This window comes from Augochlora pura, chromosome 3 (assembly GCF_028453695.1).
Source record: "Augochlora pura isolate Apur16 chromosome 3, APUR_v2.2.1, whole genome shotgun sequence".
Classification (NCBI taxonomy): domain Eukaryota; kingdom Metazoa; phylum Arthropoda; class Insecta; order Hymenoptera; family Halictidae; genus Augochlora; species Augochlora pura.
The window spans coordinates 27,344,213-27,361,712 of NC_135774.1; the positions used below are offsets into that span (position 1 = coordinate 27,344,213).

Below are 17,500 nucleotides of genomic sequence, written 5' to 3' on the forward strand. Positions count from 1 at the left end.
GCCCGTCAGTGAGTCCACTTTTCTTTGGAAACGAGTTACGAAAATAATTGCATTTATAGACGATAGATGCATAATAATTGCGTTACTTATTTTTGCATAAAAATAATTGCGTTACTTATTTTTGCATTAAAATAATTGTGTATACTTATTTTTGCGTAAAAATAATTGTGTATACTTATTTTTGCGTAAAAATAATTGTGAGAAATACTAACAAGAAAAAGAACTAAGTAAAATAAATATTAATATTAGTTTCTCTTATTCAATTATAATAAAAATCTTGCTTTATAGTATTAGTGGCACTATTACCTTTTTGCAAATAATATTCAAAATCCTTATTTGCTCGAATTTCATCTTAACGCACGTGAAAGCTTTTCATATTATTTTCGCGTCCAGATTTTTAATAATAATTTCCTAGGTCATTGCACAGGATTTTAAAGATCGAAGCGACTAAAAAAGGCGTGATTGAATCGACGAGAAATTTTTTCGAAAGATCGTTCGATTCGCGAGCACTCGGCTTTCGCATTCACTTTCTTAGTGAACCAAAAACGTCACGAATCAACCGTGTTAACCCCTTGCACTATAATAACGAGTCAGAGTCGTGATACAGATTTCATGCAGGATCTAATAAATATTAATATTATTAATTTCCACTATATCGGAATAAAAATAAATTCTTCGAAAATCTTTCGAAGAAATTCTTTCGAAAATCTTCGAAATTCTTCGAAAACGAAAGCGCATAAAGATAATAAAAGAGACGAAAATTGTCTGGTCCTACTATTAAAAATATTAAGGGCAAATAAGTGGTAATCAACGCAGCTTGAAAGGAATAGTAGTGCAAGGGGTTAACGAATTCCGGCCGGATAAAAATCCCCTAATTTGCGGGCGTTATAATTTCGCGTTTAATCGCCGAGGAGGCTGCAGGTCTCCGAAATTAATTGCAATTAATCAAAAGTTAAAAAATCAAATTAATCTCTGAAATTAATTGCAGCGGCGTCGCGATTTCGGGGCGAAAAGGCGTCGCGGTAGCTGCACAGAGACGCCCGGGGCTCGTCGCCGATCTATCAGAAATTTACGTACAGTTTCCGCGAGCGTAATTCGCCGGGGCGAACGGGGCGGATGGTAACCGGGGAACACGGACAAATTCCTGCTCTAAGACTGTCGATCGACTCCCGCGAGCCGGCCCGTTTGAAATTCCTTCGGAAACTTTCCGATCGATCGGGTTTCTCGCGCCCCGAGACGTAGACACACGATGTTACCTGGCGCGAGTCGAACGGGCTAATTGCGTTCAACGCCTCGGCCTCGGGGAATTGCCGGCGATTTTTCGTGCCCCCCCGGGAAAACTCCGGACTTTCTTTGCCTCTCCTTCCACCCCTTTCTTTGCTTCTGCTTCCACTCTTTCTTCCTGATCGCCGCTTTTTTCTTTCTGCTCGCCGCCTCTTTTTCTTTCTGATCGCCGCTTTTTTCTTCCTGCTCGCCGCCTCTTCTTTTTCTCCCTCGCCTCGCGCGAACGAACCGTTTCTCGGGACGTCCGAGAGCACGAGCTTCGCAGGATCTCGGAGCCGGGAATTCGGACCTCGAAACGATAATCCGCGGGGTCTTCTACCGAAACGATTTTAGACATTTCGCGATTTTAGACACCGACGCACAGTGTCACTGACAATTATTCGAAGGATTTAACGCGTTCAGCGACCATTACTTTTTCTGCTGCTTGGAACGGTGCTCAACGTGTCGACTGAACTATACTTAGAAATTGGAAATGTACCGCGTGAAATTAGATCGAAATTTTGTGGACTTTTGTCAAAGCTGGCAGAAAAGTAATCTGATTAATGGTTCGCGGATTTTTGGCAAAGTAAAAATCGGTGATTAAAAATTAAAGATCGTTACTTGTTATAAATTACCACGAACTAGTTGTAAATTAGTTGTAACAAAATTAGTTAAAATCAATAATCGTATTAATTTTTATCTTACTATTATAAATTAGCAATAATAACGAACGATTTACAATCCTTAATTAGGTTAACTTCTGCCCACATCTGACATCTGTCTGCAAACTCTCCAATCATTTTTCTGTTCCAATTTGTTCTCCAAATATTAAAATAAACACTGAAAAAATTACTAATTAATCCATTAAAAAATTGATCTGTCAGTTCGAATAATTATCAATAATCCTGTGCAGCAGTGAAGATCAGTGGATCGTATTCAACCTCGATCTTCGGGATCTCTGATGTTAGTTCGCCAAAGGATGATGCGCAGAAGACACTCAGGCCTCGAAAGTACGGAGACAATTGTACCATTGATCAATGGTCACCCATCCATCGGATCGTCCGGGGATCTCGCGACATATTTTGTTTGCAGATCTATAGCAGGAATTGAAACACATCGTTCTGTTCGATTTTTACAATTTCGTATCGGAAGCGAAGACGCGGGAACCCCGAGCGATGCGACAAATCGGAACGGAGGAAGGTCGACAGGTTTTCCCTCCAGCGAACAGTCGCTACAGAATACACTCCTGCATCCACTCTTCGAGAACTATTACAAAATATTCGCGACCATTCGCCGACGAGTCCTTTCCGCTCGAACGCGAAAGACCCTCTCTCTCTCTCTCTCTCTTTCTCTCTCTCTCTTCGGCCGCCGTCTTTGGAAGATATCTTTGGAGAACGCTGCCGCCTTTCTCGTCCGGTCTCGCGAAGTCCCTGGTGCTCTACGTACTCTACGATAAACGTTATTGACGCATTCTAGCGGATCACTAATGACGATCCCTCCGCTCGATTCTCGCCTAGGTGTGTGTGTCGCTCGGGGCACGCCGGCGGTGTCCCCGGACTTCGCCGATGCTCTCGGGGATCGAGTCGTCTCGTCTCTCGGCTCGGTGGAACCACGTGCTGTCACGGGATCGCTTCGCCGGCGACCGCGACTACCATTGGTAGCTGTCGGCGATGGATTTGCTGTCGGAGCAGGGGCTCTTGCTGCCGCACCACTTCGTGTCCTTCAATGGCGGACACGAGGAGCCGCCGCGGCGTGGCTTTATCGTGATCTTCCGCGTTCTCTGGGTCTCGCCGACCCCGCAGCTGCGACTGCAGGCGCTCCACGGGCCCCATTCGCCCACCTTGCAGTCCCTGGGAGGGCCTGGAACAAGGAGTCAACGTTTCGCAATTCTACTACGATAGTAATCTTTTTGAAAAAATCCTCGAAAGCAGATAATAATTTTTATTCAATTTTCAAGATTTTAACGGGGAAAACCTTGTGTCACAAAGTTAAGATTAATCTGCAGATTTTATATATTTTCGAGAAAAATAACTGGGTTAAAAATCGAAATAGTCGCGACACAAGTCTCAGACAATCATTATTTCAATGGAGCAACTCTTGTGTCACAAAGCTAACGTTAATCTGCAGATTTTATACATTTTTTAGAAAAATAATTAAGTTAAAAGTCGAAATAGTCGAGACACGAGACAATTATTATTTTGCATAAAAATGCTTGGTCTAGTCTCAACTAAATTTTAATCAATATATGAACGAGCTGGTGATGAAAAGCAGAGCTGTTCACGATAAAAGAAGACAGGTGAAATATTGGAACCCTATCAGAAGCTGTACAATTTCTGGTTCTTGGGACGGAACGTGCGCGGACGTTAGCGGAACCGCGCCTCGATCGACCGTAATGGAAGCCGTGCACTCGCAACAGCGCGTCACCCGAAAACCAACCAGTCCATTAATCTTCGTGGAACGGATATCGGTCAATAATACGAATATCCAAGTGCGAGAAGAATTAATACGACGGCAAGAAACACCGTGGCTGTTAATTTACGAGCCGCCGTATATATTTTATGGGGCTGTTGTCTCGTCGACAGCCACTGTCCACGTTCCTTTTTACGAGGAATCTTGCCGCGTTGTGCCCGGGCTATTGTCAGCTCGGCTGCGGATGATTTACGAGGTGGCCGGTTATACTCACGCGATCTCAGACGTTTCCCCTTGGACGTCAGCCGGTGATGCTTCATCCTGAGCCTGTGTTGACGCTGGCTGCCGCCGTTGTCGGCGGTGGCGTTCCACGAGCGGCCGACCAGGCTGTTACTTCCGGTACCGTTCGCCATCTTCCTCTGGATGTCCTCGAAGATCTGCGCCTTCTGCGCCTCCGCCGTCTGCTTGTACTTCTGGTAATACGGCCAGTTGTTGGTCTTCCCGTCGTATCGCGCGAGCTTCGGGCCGGTCGTCGGCGCGAGCCGTGGCCTCTCCATCGCGTACAACGACGCGATGCTGTCCAAGATGGCCGCCTTGTTGTCCCGCGGCACGTCCGTCACCACCTGCCCGCTGCCGGTCGTCGTCCAGTACCTGAGGACAGAGGTAATCTCGTGGAACCATACATCAAAGCTCGAACGTCTTACAAATTACCGGGGAAAACACTCGGCGGTTACGCTCTCGACGTCCTCCGCCCTACTTTCAAGATGGACGACGTCGAGACTACGTACTCCATATTTAGTACCTTCTATTCGGTTCGTTTTATTAATTCTGTTTGTTCTTGGATTTTAATATAATCCGCGGTGGCTTTATTTATGGCTCGTGATTTTCTGGAGGAAAAATGGGGTTATGTACTAGCTTGATATTCAAGATATTCCAGGTCTCTTTAGAGATGGATGATTTTGGAATTATATCCTTTATAGTTATTGCTATTTACTAAAATCGAGAACTATTTTATCAATACCACAGTTGACTTTTCTATAATTATACTCTATTAATTTTATACAAAAATAACTCTGACAATTACTATTTTAACTCTAATAATTTTATTACAAAATGAATGCAATTCATATTGAATTATCTAATACCATTGTTCTCCAACCATTTAAATACAATTTCAATATTTAATGTCTCTATAAAGATCTAATGAATCTCGAGTTTCAACAATGTTTAGCACGTCGCGCCCTTTCGTTTGCCAAAGGCGTAGACATATGATGGAAATCAGCGTTGCAAGATAGTGTTAACCATGGCCGACAGAAAGTCGGTTTTACTCGAATTTCCAGACGGTGGCGCGTGTTCGTCGAGCGCCACTCGAAAACAATTTCAGGCGTTGATTTACGGTTGCCATGTCTACGCCGTGGAAAAACTTGATCGAAGCGAGGAGAGGAAAAATGGAGAGCGAGAGAAAAACAGAGAAAGAGAGAGATAAAGCGAGAGGGAGAGAAAGTGAGATAGCAAGATTGAGAGAGAGAGAGAGAGAGAGAGAGAGAGAGAGAGAGAAATCGAAATAGCAAGATTGAGAGAGAGAGAGATTGGGAGAGAAAGATTGAGAGAGAGAGAAAGCTAGAGAGGGGTGGAGAGAAAGAGTGTCGCGTTTCACCGACGAAACTTATTCATCCTGCATCGGTTCCGTTCGGCTGTCCGTGGAATGTTCGACGTTCTCGCGTTTCCCGGCTTGCATCGGGAGCCTATACAATACATGTATACGCGCGGCAGCGACGGCCATTGGCACCGGCTCGAATTTCTCGCGAGGAACACGAGCCGAAAATGATCGAGGGTGCTATCATCGAGAAACAGGCGTTCCCAATCGCGAAATTAGCCGCGGTGTGGACCGCGCTTCATTTCAAAGTCGCTGCACGCGAGAAACATTGTCCAATAAAACAATGAACAATCTGTTCAGTAAAGAACCGTTGTCACCGATAAACAATCGAATTCTTTGTAATCAATCGTGCGCGCCTCGCGCTTCGTTCAATCGCAAGTTTCCCACCCATTTCTCTAAATTCGCCGCGGCAAATTCAAAGAACCGTGATTTGTTCTTTCCCCGCTAACTCAGGCGCGTTTCCATATATTCCGCGGAATAAATTGGAAAGAACAAGTGCGGTCTTCCACGTCAGGAATTTCCAGCGTTCCTTTCGCAGGATCCACTCTCTCTTCCTGATACAACCGGGCCGAGCAGCTCGCGTTTTTTAATTTATTCTTCCCCGCATTTGCATGATTTCAATTCCCCCCCGTTCCTCCCCCACTGTCGACGAAATCTGGTTCGCGAGAGGGTAGGACAAACTCCCCGGGTTCGCCTTCCGACGGCGCGGTCGCGCGCGCGTCAAACCCCGGCGGGATTTCGTTCCGCGTTTTATTCCGCGACTTCCGGTTCTTTCTGAACGCTCGCCGCGCGCCGACGGCATCGGAGATTCGATTTCTCTGGCGGGCATTCGTTATCGTAGACACAGGTAAACATTCTTCTCTCTCCTCCCCCCCCTCCCCAATGTTACTGGAGAAATGGAAAACTCGAACAGGCTTGCGGTCACTCTTTTCAACCCCTTGTCTTACGATTCATTTTCATAGGGTTGTACGAACGACTTCATCCGGTGCAAAATATCTCTGTTTTTGTTTAATATTTTTCTGTAGATTTCTTAACACTGTTTCGTTCTTAACACTTTACGAAAAATGTCTGGAAACTAGGAAAGACATAGCATGTTCGACTCGTCCGTTAAATATTAATTAAAAACAGATTAATAGAGTAATGTAATTATGTAAGAATTAATACAAAACAATTGTTACTAATATAATAATAATATATATATTATAATATATGAATTAGTACAAAATAATGTACTATGCAAAAATTAAAAGCAGCCCCTTCTTTCAGTTATAACGAAATTGAGGAAAGAATTTTTACGGTAAATTAAATTACTGTGAAATTTGAGAAATTTTGCGAAATATTGTTCCGCTTCCAGTAATTTATTATAACTATAATGAGGCAATGTGTTAGGTAGAAAAGAGGGGCAGAGAGTGTGTAAACGTCGTAATTATACTTTTCCCAGTTAGAGGAAATTTATATTTATTCTTGTCCATTTAAATTTGATTTCATACGATTATTAATTTTTAAAAGTGTCCCCCGTGGTTCCTTTACAATTATTTACTTTTCAGATATTGTTCATCAGTTCTGCGACCGCTCTAAGACCGTTTCAGAATTCAATTACCGCCGCCCGTCGTAAAACGACGGCGTTTTAAAATCCGTAACGGTCGAGGTTCGAGCTTCTTCGTCGAAGTCCGCTCGTCACCGACGCCCAGCAAAAAAAAAAGTTCCAACGGCGCGAGCTCATTTACGTCGTCGTTATTATTAATGGGCCGGTTAATATTAAAAAACCCGGCCGGCCCTCCGTTCGTTACACGGGGTTATTTACAATTACACAGGATCGGGAACCGAACCATTTCTCACCTGGCCCGCCACGTGGCTCCGCTCCGACGCAGCGCCCCCCTACCGCCGCGGCTCGCGAAACTTCGACGGGGGTTGCCCCCGCGAAATGAAGTACGGCGCCGGCCGGCCGGCCGGGGATTTAATTATTTTTTGCCGGCGGAGAAAAAACCGCGGCGAGCAAATTAAGAGGAAGCGCGCCGCACGTTCCCGTCCGGCGACCGGAATTGTTTCGTCCGCGGTTTTTGCAAATTAATGCCTGCCGAAAATGCTCCGACGGCTCCTGCAACAGTTCCGCGACCTGCCGCCAGCCCGGAACCGTCCCACAAATAAATATTAAAGCCGAAATTCCACCTCCCTTCGGTCTGCAAAAATTTAGTAGATAAAAAGCCCCGTTCTTAATTAACAAGAAATAATTCTCTTTGCGGCACGGTTTAGGGTGGCGAGCGACAGTGACCGCACGTGTTGCTTGGTAACTAAATTAGGGGATTTTGTAATAAATAAAAGGTATTTGCACGAATTTCGAGAAATCGAAATTAATTATCAATTTTTGGAAATCTCTTTTTCTAATGTTTAAAATAACAGCCATTGAATTTTACCACGAATGCGTAGAAGCTGCGATCTATTTATAACAATGACAAGGCTAAATACATTTATATTTTCACTACATTTATTATATTATAATAAGACTATTACCTCGTCGATTATTATTACAACTATCATTTTCTCCGAAAGAGTCTTCACCACTCCAGCTTTTAACAAATAAACAAATCCGGCTTCCCCGAAACTGGTTCGGCAGCGTTACAAATACGCTCGCTTATCAAGCGGCTAAATTAATTTAGCCCGACTAAATCACCGCAACGAGTTTCGCGATGTCGGATGCAGAAATCGCGGCGGCCGACCGCGGAAGACAATCTGTCTTCCATTATCGCGGCTAATGAGCACCGTCGGTGCCTTTGACGCGGAAAACGGTCCGAACGAATCTCGCTGAGAACGGGCCTTTTGTCCGGGAGCATTTTGAGCGGGAGTCGATTCGTTTTCAGGTCGCGCGGAAACAAACATGTGTCCCCGTCGCGGGCACCGTTCGCAATTGGTTCAGGTGCGGGGATCGCGCCCGACGCCAATATCCAATGTATCGCGCTCGGAATATCGGTCGCCGTGTTCCGCCGCTCGAGCGGAGAGATCAATTAAGCGCGAACATCGCCTCCGCGGTGGGGATAATTGAAAATATATTTACGAAAATACGGTTATTATATCGAATTTGCGATGTAGATCGCGCACATTATCGCGGCCACGGCGATTTTCAAATGGGGACCGCGCAGGGAATTCCGGCAGCCGTGCGGCAACCGTCCGGCAACCGTGCGGCAACCGTCCGGCAACCGTCCGGCAACCGTCCGGTCGCTACCGGTCCCTAAAAAAATGCAGCGAACACCCCTTTGTTCACAACCTTCCCCGACAACCATCTTCTCCCGGACCAGCGCCGTATCGGACACGCGGCGCGCGCACGACAAATGACCGCGTCGCGTTTTTAATGGGATTTTCCGACGGCGATAACTGGAAACGACAATCGCGCGGCAGGGGGGTGGCGTTCGCCGCCGACAACAGAGTGCACACAGATTTAATTCGATTTGTCGAACGGTCAAAGGACTCTCGGCGCGGAACGATTAATCGCTGGCCCGCAATCAAACCGGAAACCGGCGGACCTTTTTCTCGCGATACCGGCCCGGGCTCATTGTCAACCGGGCGGAGTCGCGTCTCCGCTTTTAACAAAGTTCACGCTGATCTTTTATGAACCGTGAAACAATCGAGTCCCGGGGTTGACGAGCTTTCAATAAAGTTCCCGGAACTCGATAAAGAGTTGTCGATATCTCTCTTTCCCTCGCGGATATCTGTAATCCATGCCGATGGTTGTTTTTCGAGCGTTCACTCGATTCCCATTTAACTAACCGGCTAAATGGCTGACTGGGGATCAGCGTCGATTGTTGTCAACAGTGTCAGTTTTAAATGTGACTGCTTTATTTAATTTTGAGATGATGATAATTATTTAGTAAACGGGTTGGAAGAGCCAATTTTATGTGTTATCTCCTGGTGACGTCTGTTAAAGGTTTTTTATTAATAATTGTGATTAATAACTGTCGAAAGTGTCGATGTTATTAAAAATTTCCGTTCTTTGATAATTAGTTAAAAATTAACAGAATTATTAAATTATTAAATTAAAGAATGTGCGATAAGACGAAGCTAAATGTTTTAAAGATTATTGATGGAGTAGATATTGGTCTCTTATCGACATTCAACGTGTAGAGCTTTTTAAAAATATTACCAATATTGATATCAATTGAATAGTCTCTTCCAAAATCTTTTTCCTGATTATATTCTTCCTAAGAAGTGAACTTTCTAAATTTCGTTTAGCACTTGATAATAATAATTTTAAGAAAACCACTGTTTATCCTTATTACAGAATGACTGAAGAATATTTTAAGTTAACCCCATTTTCATTAACTAAACAATTAAAATAATTATAACAGAAAATAAAATGCAAAAAGACACTTGAAATGATTAGAAATGTTAATAAGAATTAATGCTGTCGTTTATTAACTCCGTATCTATATTCAAAACGCGAATTATAAAATAAAAATACCTAACTAAACGAGAATGCTATTTGCTCAACAAATGAGCCTACTTTTTCTTTTCATCGCAACAATCGCGCGATCCGCAGTCTATTCGTTACGGTTCCGGCGGAGTGCATTCGGTACGATCGGGGGTTGATGCAAGCTTAACTGTAGATCATAGGTGGGAGGGGGCCCAGATGAGAGTTCGATGACACGCGAGAACGATCAGGCCAATCTCCTCTTCGATCCGTCCCCCGCGGCCACCGGCCACAAGAACCGAACGGTTCTGGTAATCGGTCTTGCGCCCTCGGGGTTGGCACCCTTCCAACCGTACGTCGATCCCAATAGGCTTCATAACTGGCATCCCCCCCGCGATCCACTGGTGGCCCGTTTTTACCCCACCCCTTTTTCTGCCAGCGGATGACAGGCTTTCCTAGCAGACTCTGCTGGCGTGCTCTCCACCATTCATCCTCGAGTCCGTGGTCCCTTAGTCTTCGAAGTTCACGAGGCAAGACCAAAGACGCTTTGAAGAGGTTTCTTTGATGCGAGGAGATACCGCGGCGTTGATTCTAGCACTGCTAGCTTCTTGTTTGAATTTAAGGTCCTCGCGTCTTGCGGAGCAACCGTGTGCATTTGAAATCGTTTGTGAATTTTAGGGCTGTTTTGTATGGAGACTACTTTTCTACCACTGGTTAGGTAATAAAGAGTTGCTAGTAAATTGGCTGAAGTCGAAGCGCGTGTGTTGAGTGTTTCTTTTGAATTATGCTTGTGGATCAATGCTGTCCAAGCTTGGACCTTACAGAGCGACTATAAGAGCATCATTTGTACGTTATACATAATTTCTGTCACGAGGTTTAAAGGCTCTCTCTTTCTCCCTCTCATCATAGTTAGCAGCATTGGTTAGCCAGCGAATTGGATAAAGTCGAGGCGTATATGTTGCGTGTTTCTTTCGAATCATGTTCATAGATCAATCCTTCCCAAGGTTGGATCCTACAGAGCGACCACATTAGCACCATCTGTACACTACACACCTCTTGCCCGTCTAGAGTCGAGAGGCTCCTTTTCGCCATAGCCAGCAGCGCCGGTTAGCCAACGCTTCGGCCAAAATCGAAGCATTCGCGTTAGGTCTGTCGTTTGAAGGATGCTCGTAGATCAATGCCGTCCAGGCTGCGGTCTCCGCGGTCGAGATGATCGCGCATTACACCCTCGAACTGCTCATCCGCTGGCAAGCTACCACTTGTTAGAGTCCTTGGCCGAGGACCGCACAGACTCCACCAGCTAACAGACACGGAAACGTCCACGTCCCCGTAGCCTACTTCCCCAACAGCTCTATCAAGCGAAAGGAGACCCCCTACCCCCTATTGGCTGCAATCCAACGGCACAAAGTACCCGAAATTAATTCGCCAAGAGGTCGGCGTGCATCCAACGTCACCGTACAGCGACGGAGGTATAAATAACAGCGGGGAAAAGGCAAAACATTGGATCCTTTAATCGGGAAGCCGGTCAGGGCGTTTTAACGATTCCACGAGTTTTGTTGAACTCCGAGGGTCACCGTTGCGCCGACCCATTCAATTCGAAGGAAAAAACTGGCCCACTTCGTTGAATGGTACGTCCAAGATACTGGTCGGGGGGACCATTGTCCAGCCTTCGCCGTCCAATAACAGGGCTTCTTCTTCATCGGCGTGGCGGCATTGTTCGCGGGAAGGCCGTCGTCCGTCGACGCGACGTTCGCTGAAGTTGCCACTTCAATGGATTATTATAGCCGTGTAAATAACGCGCGGGCCCATTCAGGCGCCGACAACAAACTCGACGACGACCGCGGAGTCTTTTATTAACGGCCGCGGCGAAATGGCCGCGCGCGAGCTGTCTTCGCGGAACTCCGGTTCCGTCGCCGGGTTTTCGGACGCGGAAGGCTGCTCGCGGCCGGCCGCGCTTTTCCCGAAAATATGAAACGGAGCATCGAGGCCGTCCTGTTCCGCACTCCCCCGTGGACGCTGTCGGCCCGCTTCTATAAGCCGCGTAATAAAAAACAAGTTCGCCGACGCTCCAATTTGGTTAAAAGTTCCGCGCCCCGCCGCCGACCGGCGTATGATATTTCACGGTTGTCGGTGCAACGCTAACGCCGACGAAACAATTCCCTGCCGTCCCGACCGACAAATTTCATCGGCAGCGCGTCGTCGCGCGCGCTCGCGCTTTTTCCGCGGGATCCGCCGCGCGCGCGGAATTGCACCGACCTTCGATTACTTCGATGTTCGGGGCCAACGTTATCGCCGTGTTCTCAGCTGTACCGCGAGATTTTTATTCCTATGGCGTCTATGGCATCTTTTTCAACGTGGAATCTTGACAAATGGCAAACTGATTCTTGGTTTTATCGTGTAGAATCTCTTTACTTTGTTCAGAGGTTACTAGTTCTATTTGAAATTGAGACGATTTTATCTTTGGTTAAATTGTTTTAGCTTTAATTGTGGTAGATTGTTAACATTTCCTTGGAAGATTTCTTTAATTCTCCAAAACAATTCCATGATTTATTCATTAATTTATTCTCCTTTATTTACTTATTTTTCCATTTATTCTTCCATCTATTTCTCTAACAACCTTGACCACATATCTCTCGCCAGATAAAGAAGCTAACAAACAATCGAGAACGCACCGAAATCCAAAATGGCGCCGGAAGAATTCCTATTCCGGCCTACTTCAGTTTATCGGATCGCGCTGCCCTAACTATGGCTAGAGAAAATACTACAATGGACGAACGAATTCGCAGAAGGTCCCATTATCTTGGTCCCTCGAAGCGATCTCAATATCGACAGGGTGCAAAGGCACAGAAAGTCACGGAAAATCACAGATGGCCTAGTTTCTGTGCTCCCGAGGACGGATCCTCTAAAAACCGCCTTCGCGGGCAAGTGTTCGGTCTCCGCGGCGTTTCCTGCGGAAATGTGGGAGAAGCTGCGATTCCGGGTGCGTTTCTCGCGGCGGCGGAGGCACAAAGAGGCTGCGCGCTTCTGAACCCGCGGGGGTCGGTAGCGGAAGAAGACGAACTTCCCTGTGCTATGAAACCGGCTAGATCGTAAAAGTTAAAGAGAGAAATAGAGCGAGGCAGCTAGCGACGGGGGGATCCGGTGACGATATGAAGAGTGCCTTCGAGAGAGAGAGAGGCAAAAAGAGAGAGAGAGAGAGATAGAGAGAGATGAGGAGGAGGATGGCAAGATAGTTACGCAGGGTGTCCATCACTAAGTGCCGTTTAAAATAACTGGTAAGCAATTTAATCTGTGAAAAAAAGCAACAAATGTATTTTGTATACTTCCTTTACTTAGAATACTTCAACGAGAGACACGAATATTTTTACTCTATATTTTAAGGTCATTTACAGGTTATTTTTATTCTTGACCCGTCCCTCTGATATAATTAGACGTAACTTTGACGCATCCATGTATTTGCTATTTCAATTGGCACCTATTCATGGACATCCTATATATATTATAAATATATAAAAATATATACAGAGACAAAGAGAGAGAGAGAGAGAGGGAGGGAGGCAGTCAACACAAAAGAAGAATTCAAACGCCGGATAGACCTCCGACCGCCCCTCAGCCGAGAGAGACTCCTCTCGAAAAGCCGAAAGGGGGCTATCTTTTCAGGGCTGTAGACTCGGCGACGGCCCATTTCCAGGGCTCCTTTCCGCGATACGTTCCACCCTCGGACATTGTCGCGGTGCCGAGCCCGCCGGGGGTGGGGGCTGTCTTTCATACCAAGCGCCACGTTCGACGCGCCCCTTCCTGCGAGCACGTCGACGCTACTACGGTTAACGAACATTTCCGGCAGACGACCCATTTTTCGAACCGTCCCCCGCCGCCATTGTTCCTCGGCGAGAATCGAACACGGACCAGACGATTCGGTCGAGTTCTTTCCCCGTCATTCAGCCGCGGGGGCCGAGCCTTCCCAACCGATGACGTTTCGCGCTTCGATCGGCACGAGCTTTGTCGCCCGAGGTTTTCAGGTTTATCGAAGTGTTGTGAACCGCGGAGCCCCGTCGTTGTATTTCCGTTTCGTGTTCGATCGCGCGGCTGTGTTCCCCCGTTCAGCCCCCCAGGTCTTTAGGTCTTTTTGAGTTATTGCGAATTTCGAGCCGGCCTTTGTCTCGCCGGTTTCATCGACGAGGGAACCCGCCGCTCCGCCAGGGCGATTCGGAGCGGACAGTGACCTACCTGTATCGCTGAGTGTCCATTTCCTTCCGCTCCTCGGCGATCGCCTCGTTCAGGTCCCGGTTCGGATCGATCCCTCTGGAGGACGGACTGTTCCCAAGTAGATTGTCGTTGCTGATGAACTCGACCTCGACGTCGTCCTCGTGATACGTTTCCGTCAGAGTGTACTCACGCAGCTGAAATGAGACGGAGATTTCGTCAGAGCGTTGGCATCGACCTTTTCACCCTAGTTTCCCTAAACTAACCTGACCAATTTTTCTTTCGAATTTTTTACAGGAAAGTATGTATAAAATTCTGTAACAATGTAATTATATTCAAGCTACTTGTTTTTGTTAAAATGCCTTATATATTTTTAAGAGTCGCAAATGGAGATTGCGGCAGGTTACGCGAATAAATACCAATAAAAGATTTTTATTGTAGCATGAAATATTTGATGTGTGCTAAATTACATGTTCATGTATGGTACTTAACTGTAATATGTGCATTTAATTATAATACATGCGTTTAATTATAATATATTCGTTTAATTATAACATATGTGTTTAATTATGACACAGTGATAATTTTATTCTGTTCGACTTACAAATGCTTTTCCAAATTTATTCGCTTCTTAAAAAGATACGAAATAAACACTGTCTGCTATGAACACTATCGACTGATATGTAAAATGACATTAAACTGTCAAATGCACCCTCGCGACAAGTGGTGCACGTAAAATTCCAAAATCCGCAAGTGGAGGTCGTGGCAGTAAATGGGTTAACAGGTTTACTGCCAATCCGAGTGTACGCTCAAAGATAAACTACTTCCGCCTTTAACATCGACTAGATTTGTTAACTGTAGGAGAAGGAAATAACCTGGCCTCTTATGCAGAGAAAAAAGAAGTCGAAGTATATTTAAGAAAAAGAGTATTATACTATGAAGTGGCTATGTCTTGCAGAAGACGACGCGTTTGATCAGATTTAACACAAACAGTTGACGCTGCTGACCACGCATTGCAACATTAACAATGTCAGAAAGCTAAAGAATTTACTAAATTCACTTCTGAGTCCTCGTCGCAATTTTCTAGAGCAAACTTGATGCAATCGACACGAGGAATGCACGCATTAATCGAACATTTCTGCAAAAATCAAATTTTGAGTCAGCAGCGATGATCGCTGAACCGCGGTCAGCGATAAGAATTATCGCAGATTGAACGGGTTACGGTTCCGACAGTTGGTAGGAGCTTCTCGTTATGTTTCTGTAACTGTTGGAAACTTGACGTTTAGTACGCAATTTATTATTCATGCAAATTCCCGGCTCCATAGATTATTTCTGGGTAGCCGAGGGACCGTAGGGAATTCCGCTTCAGCGACCGGGCGATTCATCATCTTGCAAATTAAACAATGTTCCCGCTCCACTTCTTCGTTTTGCCGGTCTGCAAAAACGGTTTAATAATAATGACGAGCCTGGTGATCTAATTACAGGCCGCGGTTCGGGCGTCGATTTCAGACGGTTTTCGATCGTCTTTCGCGCGAGATTTGCGTTACTTTTTATATACAGTGTCGACGATAAATCCGCGACGACGACGAAACGGGGAAGCAGCCCGGCTTCGTAGCTGCATGAACTTCCGGCCCGGAGCCCTGGTGCTGCATCATCGCTTCTCGAAATTTGTATCGACGTGGCAGAGAGTCCAACGGCCCGGCCTCAAGGCGAGCTCAGCGGCGAACTTCGTGCATTCTCGCGCGAAACAAAGCGCACCTAAATTATCCGGTAATGCCGCAGGATAATACAATCGAGGTGAACCGAGCAATCGGGGAACAGAAGTTGCGCGGGCCACGATAATTCCCCGACGGTGTTCACCTTTATTCGACAATCAGTCCAATTGTGGAAGAAGGGGGGCGGGCGGGGGTGGTAATGTTTGGAGCCGCAACTATTTTAAATCGACTGAAAGGTTTCCTGGTGAATCGAGGCGTTCTCTTGCGGGATGTTGTTCGAGATTTTCTAATTTTCTAAAATGTTTTCGTAAATGTTTTTGAGTCGAGATGGACTAGTTTTGAAGTCTAGATTTCGAGCTTTAATTTAAGGTTGACAATGTTAAACAATTCCGGCGGGAATGCAATTTTAGATCGATTAAAGATTTACTTTAAAATTCAGCCAATTATTGAGAGGCGTCGTTCGATAATTTTCAATTTCTTGAAACGTGTCTGAAATTAGTTTTTAATCGAGGTGGGCCTGTCTTAAAGTGGAGATTTCAGGCTTTAATTCGAGATTAATAATGTTAAAAAATTCCGGCGGGAATGCAAATTAAAATCGTCAGGAAGTTTTACGTTAAAATTGAATTAATTATCGAAGAACGTCGTCCGATATCTTTCAATTCCTAAAATGTGTCCGAAATTATTTTTTAATCGGGGTAGACTTGTCTTAAAGTAGAACTTTCAAGCTTTAATTCGAGACTAATAACGTGAAAAAATTCCGCCGGAGATGCAACTTAAGATCGACTGCAACTTTTACTTTAAAATTGAGTTAATTATCTAGAGACGTTGTACGTCATTTTTCAATTTTTTAAAACGTGACCGCAATTATTTTTTAATCTAGGTAAATCTATCTTAAAGCAGAGGTTCCAAGCTTTAATTCAAGAGTAATAACCTTAAAAAATTCTTACGGTAACAGAATTTAAAAGCAGTATAAAGTTATCCTTAAAAATCGAATCAATTCCCTTCTGATAATTTATTTTAATTTTCAAAACTGGTTCTTCATTTTTCAAAATAAAAATTATGCTATCTCTAAATAGCCTCTTCAAGCTTCAAGTCAATTCCAACAAAGCTACTCCAACAGCTAAAACACAAATAAAATATTCTATACTTCTCCCAGCAACAAAAACTGTCTCAATTCCAACCACTCTCATAAAAAGCAGAGAAAGGCAACGAAAAAGCAGAAGCACTTTCCGCAAAGCAAAACCGACTTCAAATTGCAAAGAAAATCGTCCTCAACATTTCAAACCGTATCAGTTTCACTAGATATCTATAAACTGTAAAAAAGAAGAACGATGTCCGTCGAAAAAAGAAAGCGCGCAGCATAAAAATCGGTTGTTGAATACATTTGAATAAATTGCTCTTGAATGCATTTCCAGCCCCTATTATTCCCTTCCCCCCTTAAAAATGGATAACCCCCAAAAAGAAAACACTCCGGCAATTTTCCAGTATAATAGCCAAGAAAAAAAATGCATCGATTGCCACTGGCGGAACGGTTCCCGGACCACCGACCACTTGGATCCTGAATACGAGATACGCTCGCCCGTTCAAAAATTGACTAAAAAGCGGAGAGAAGATCGCCGCGACGATTTCAGCTTCGGCGAAGTCTTCGACGGTGACTCCGGATATACAGGGTGTCCTGGAAATCGTAATACAACCGGACAGGGGGTGATTCTAGAATCATGAATGGGGGATGATTCTAGAAGAAAATATTTTGGTATAAAATTTGTTCATCCGGTGCTCCGTTTTCGTGATAATCGACAACACTATCCAGGAACAAAGACAAGCAGAGCAGTGCAATACACGACAAGCAAA

General features: G+C 45.1%; 1 protein-coding gene across 1 annotated transcript in view; it reads right to left on the minus strand.

The window, feature by feature from the left end:
* Positions 1 to 1,836: 1,836 nt before the first annotated feature.
* Positions 1,837 to 17,500, minus strand: part of LOC144467897 (spondin-1) — a 266,893-nt gene continuing 251,229 nt past the window's right edge. The window contains exons 5-7 of the mRNA XM_078176886.1: positions 13,959 to 14,131; positions 3,947 to 4,323; positions 1,837 to 3,123 (exon numbers count right to left, since the gene is read on the minus strand). Of these exons, the coding sequence (XP_078033012.1) occupies positions 2,912 to 3,123; positions 3,947 to 4,323; positions 13,959 to 14,131 (762 nt within the window). The 3' untranslated portion in view covers positions 1,837 to 2,911. The remainder of the gene's footprint in view (positions 3,124 to 3,946; positions 4,324 to 13,958; positions 14,132 to 17,500) is intronic.